Source organism: Oryx dammah, unplaced genomic scaffold (genome assembly GCF_014754425.2).
Source record: "Oryx dammah isolate SB20612 unplaced genomic scaffold, SCBI_Odam_1.1 HiC_scaffold_16, whole genome shotgun sequence".
NCBI classification, from domain to species: domain Eukaryota; kingdom Metazoa; phylum Chordata; class Mammalia; order Artiodactyla; family Bovidae; genus Oryx; species Oryx dammah.
The window spans coordinates 63460334-63465477 of NW_024070200.1; the positions used below are offsets into that span (position 1 = coordinate 63460334).

Sequence of the window (5144 nt, forward strand, 5' to 3'; positions counted from 1 at the left end):
CGATGTGTGTGTGTGTTCTCCCATGGTGTGTGTATGCCCTCAGCAATCCTAGCCTCCGAGAGCTCCCTCCTGAGCTGGGGCAGCTGGGCAACCTCTGGCAGTTGGACATTGAAGACCTGAATATCAGCAACGTGCCTGCAGAGATCAGAAAAGAAGGTAGGGCTTCCTCGGCATTGCAAGCCCCCCTCCCAGGGAAAGATGCTCAAGTCTAGTTGCTAAGGACCTGGAGTAGACACTCCTGGGGACCCATGGAGCCTCCCTCCAGCTCCCACGTTTGGGAAGATGCTGCCAAGTTCTCTGGAACTAGGATGGTGTCTTTAGAGCCCTGACTTTTAGATTTCACTTTTGGGGTGAACTGTATCACACCTTCTCTCCACAGACCCAAAAGTCTTCTCAGTTCATCCCATTAGAATACACAGAAGGTGGTCCTTCAGGCAGGACTTTGTTTCTCAAGAACTGTCAGTGTGTGCCCCGCTCTGTGTCAGCAGCAGCATCCCCTTTGCCCTGCTGTGGTTTTGCACAGGCCCCAAAGCGGTGCTGTCTTTCCTGCGTGCTCAGCTGCGGAAGGCAGAGAAGTGCAAGCAGTTGAAGATGATCATCGTGGGTCCGCCGCGCCAGGGCAAGTCCACCCTCCTGGAGATCTTACAGACGGGGAGGGCCCCCCAGGTGGTACACAGCGAGGCCGCCATCAGGACCACCAAGTGGGAGCTGCAGAGGCCGGCTGGCTCGAGAGCCAAGGTCAAGGATGATCGGCGTGCAGAGTCCCTGTGGGAGGGAGGGCGTGCCCAGGGCCCCTGCCTCCTCTTCTCCAGAGAGCCCCGGACTTTCTCTGCCCAGTGTCTGAGTCCCAGGATATTTGCAAGAGTCACCATGTATTGTTTCAGACCAGCTCCAAGGACAGTGAATCATTTCTTAAATGTCCTTGTATTTTTTCTCTTATAGCTGAGCTGAGGTTCCAGGCCAGTGGTTCCAGGCCTGGCTGACGGTTAGACTTTTTGATGAGCTTTTAAAGACCACAGTGCCCAGGCCTCATCAGCTCTAACCCCAAGGACTGTGATTCAGACGGCCTGGGACAGGGCCCTTCCCCATGGCGGAGAATGAACTACTACTATAGGAGTGAGACACACCAGTACCTACCCCTAGCAGGAAGGCTGAGGAGGCAGCCCCAGAATGAAGGCCCTGTCCTCGTTGACACCCACTTTCACCCCAAGTTCTGAAAAGTCCAGTTTCTAAGCCCTATTTTAAATGAGTCCTTCAATGGTGGCTCAGAGGTTAAAGCGTCTGCCTCCAATGCGGGAGATCCGGGTTCGATCCCTGGGTCGGGAAGATCCCCTGGAGAAGGAAATGGTAATCCACTCCAGTATTCTTGCCTGGAGAATCCCATGGACGGAGAAGCCTAGTAGGTTACAGTCCATGGGGTTGCAAAGAGTCGGACACGCCTGAGCGACTTCACCTCACCTCACCTCAATGAACCTATTAATCATCCTGTTTTCCATTCAGTATGAGACAGATGAAAGCGAGAATTCTCTTACACTTGAATCAGAGAAGGGAGCCTGTTTTCTCCCAGCCTAAGGGATGGGTACGTGCCAGTGATGCCTCCTTTACCTGTTGCTGTGTTTGTGGTATACACGTGGCCACACAGGGACACAGGTGCAAGGAGGTTATTTGTGGAAAACTCAGCAGCCTTGAGGTTCCCCATGGCCTGGAAACCAATTTTGTTGCAGAGTCTTTCATACAAAATCACTTTGCAAGTCAAGAAAATCCAATTTGAGTCATTAGGCATTTAAGCTGAATGTCTATTTTTTTATAACTTAAAAAATCTCTTTCATTGGAAGATAATTGCTTTACAATGTTTTGGTTTCTGCCATACAACGTGAATCAGTCGTAACTGTGTGTGTGTATATATATATATCCCCTCCCACTTGAGCCTCCCTCCACTACCCCTCTAGGTCACACAGAATACCAGGTCGGGCTCCTTGTGTTATGGAAAGTCCTCAAAAATCTAGCAATAAACCTACCATGAAAAGTGAAAGTGAAGGTCGCTAAGTCGTGTCCAACTCTTTGGACTATACAGTCTATGGAATTCTCCAGGCCAGAATACTTTCCCTTCTCTAGGGGATCTTCCCAACCCAGATCTTCCACATTGCAGGCGGATTCTGCCACATTGCAGGCTGAGCCATGAGGGAAGCCCATCCCAGCAATCCCACTACTGGGCATATACCCTGAGAAAACCACAATTCAAAAAGACACATATACCCCAAAGTTCACTGCAGCACTATTTACAATAGCCAGTAAAGCAACTTAGATGTCCATCAACAGATGAATGGATAAAGAACTTGTGACACAGAAACACAATGGAATATTACTCAGCCATAAAAGCAATGAATTTGAGTTGGTTGTAGTGAGGTGGGTGAATGTAGATATGGACTCAGAAACTAGTTCTCTAGAGAGTGGAGATCTGCCCACTAGGGCCAGAACAGTCGAATAATTAACTCCAGCACTGCCCCCTTCCCTAGAAAACCCCAGAAGTGAACCTAGGTAACGCATGTCCAAAGGTTTTTGAAAGTAACCACAATCTCTGGATTCTCTCCTACTTTTTTAAGCTGTTCTTCCAGCTGTTTTTCCCAGCTGTTCTTCAGCAAATAGCTGCCTGAGGTTTGAGGAGTGACCCCCGCCCCTTCCTTTCTGCCATCATTTACGTTTCCACCTACCCTTTTCAGTGAAGGAAAACCACCTGATCTTGGGAACGCTCAGCTCTGTAACTCTCTGTGTGGCCGGGCCTTCAGCCAGCTTAGAACAGCTGTCCATTTTCATCTTTTTTACCCAAAAAGCCGGTCAGCACGCTGTTTTCAAGGCCAAGATGCATCATGGTGGGAATGATTCTTTGCCACCAAAAGCGCAGCTCTGGCCAGACTCTGACCTCGCAGCGCGATAGAGAAACCGCCGTTCACGCAGCCTTCCCCGCAAGCCCCGCAGCGGACGTGTTAGCGCGCTCAGCGCCCTCTGGCTGGCGCAGTCCGGCTGCCCGTCTGCGTGGCCTTGCCCACGCTCAGACGGAGCGTCAGTCTTGCTGTGAGCGCTGCCGTCAGCCTCAGGCTGCTCTGACAGGCGTCCCCTCACCTCCCGCACCTGAAACGGACACCGCGCCCTCCTGCGCCCCAGACACCCCCGCCCGAGGGAGCCAGCCGTCCAGCCCCCACCGCTCGGGGCTGCTGGACCCCGTTCTGTCCCTCGGACGGCTGCTCCCTGAGACGCACAGCAGAGCGGGCGGTGCTTTTCCGCAGCTGCGCCTTTTCCGGACCCCCGTGTGCGTCATGCTGAGGGATCAGTTCTCTCAGGGCTAACGCCCTGGTTGCTAAAGTGTCTCCCTGTCGCTGCCCTGTTGCTCAAGTAGGTTGAGTCTGTGGAGTTCACCGTCTGGGACATCGGCGGCCCCGCCAGCATGGCCACGGTCAACCAGTGCTTCTTCACGGACAAGGCCCTGTACGTGGTGGTCTGGAACCTGGCTCTGGGGGAGGAGGCCGTGGCCAGCCTTCAGTTCTGGCTGCTCAACATCGAGGTGAGGGGCCCCCGCCCTCCAGCCTTCAGTCCTCAGGGCGTCTCAGGGGTGGGGTGGGGGCACAGAAGATGGGTAGGGAGACCCTGGGTGCGCGTGGCCGCAGTGTCACGGAGGCCCCAGGACCACAGGTTGCTGTGAAACGCAGCCTTCTGTCCCTCCTCCGCTACACGGTTGGTGGTGCCCGTGTCCTTTGCTGCTTCCTTTGGTGTAAGAACCCCGCATCTTGGACCCAGGAGGGGAACAGGGCTCTCCTGCAGTGGAAAGGTGCTGTGGGCCACGAGCTGGGGTGCAGTCTGAAGGAATCGGAGGTAGAAACCCCAGGGAGGAGTCGAGGGCCCTCACACACCCCTGGCATGCGGCAGGCCCTCGAGGTTTACAGAGAGGAGTTCCAGGGCGCCGGCTGAGGGTCGTGGGTGTCCAGGGTTGACACACCCGCCGCCCGGGGGACTGTTCCCGTCCTCAGCCCAGACTCTCTCTTGCAGGCCAAGGCCCCAAACGCTGTGGTGCTGGTGGTGGGAACACACCTGGACTTAATTGAAACCAAATTCCGCGTGGAGAGGATCGCCACTCTGCGCGCTTATGTGCTGGCCCTCTGCCGCTCGCCCTCTGGGTCCAGGGCTACTGGCTTCCCAGACATCACATGTAAACACCTGCAGTGAGTGTCCTACGGCATCCTGTGCACCCAGCCTCTTGGGGCTGTGGCTGCCCGCCCCTTGCTGTCCGTCTCTCCAGAGACAGCTGCTCTGCCCACAGGGGGCTCCTGAGGTGGGGCTTTGCTCCTCTGGAGCCCCGTCCGGGGTGAAGTGTGGCAGCTGCGGCCTGAGGAAGGTGAGGCACTGCCCGAGGACCTGCAGGGCAGGGCCTGGAGATGCTGTCTGAACTGCCCGTCTGGGTCTCCCTGCTGCCAGGCTCGGCACTGTGCACGCGGCCCCAGTGGCACCAGCAGACAGGAGCTCACACACCACCCAGCACACTGTCGGTCGCTGGGCAAGAACAGCCCCCAGGCGTGGCCCTGGGCCGCCCACTGGGTCCGAGTGGTCTCGAGGGCTGGGATGGGCGAGGGTGCCGCGGGGGGGTGACAGGGCACCCTGGAAAGACTGACCGAGGCACCACACCGCGGTCACCCAGCACCGCGCCCTGCACCGTGTCAGGTCTCAGTAAGTCTCCGTGCCTGTCTGTCATGAGCTTTCTCAACTTGCCAGTGTTTGGGATGGAACCTTTGGGAAAACAGAGACCCTGCAGTGCTGGTCAGAGGGGGGCATGTGGTGAGTGCCCACCCTTCGTTTTTGTACCCACAGCGAACTCTCCTGTAAGAGCCTGGAAGGTCAGGAAGGGCTGCGGCAGCTCATTTTCCAGGTCACGTGCAACATGAAGGACGTGGGCAGCACCATCGGCTGTCAGCGACTTGCAGGGAGGCTGGTGAGTACTCGTCATCCCCTGGAAGCGGGGAGGCTGGTGGGTTCCCCTCCTCCCCTGGAAGCGGGGAGGCTGGTGGGTACACCCCATCCCCTGGAAGCAGGAAGCTGGTGGGTACCCCTCATCCCCTGGAAGTGGGGAGGCTGGTGGGTACCCCCCATCCCCTGGA

At 56.4% G+C, this 5144-nt stretch overlaps 1 protein-coding gene across 1 annotated transcript in view; it reads left to right on the forward strand.

The window, feature by feature from the left end:
• The window catches only part of LRRK1 (leucine rich repeat kinase 1), a 135957-nt gene that overhangs the window by 99057 nt on the left and 31756 nt on the right, over positions 1-5144 (forward strand). Inside the window, exons 13-18 of the mRNA XM_040257040.1 lie at positions 44-156; positions 524-738; positions 3395-3559; positions 4042-4214; positions 4858-4982; positions 5111-5144. The exon at positions 5111-5144 is cut by the window's right edge and continues 128 nt beyond it. Coding sequence (XP_040112974.1) covers positions 44-156; positions 524-738; positions 3395-3559; positions 4042-4214; positions 4858-4982; positions 5111-5144 — 825 coding nt within the window. The remainder of the gene's footprint in view (positions 1-43; positions 157-523; positions 739-3394; positions 3560-4041; positions 4215-4857; positions 4983-5110) is intronic.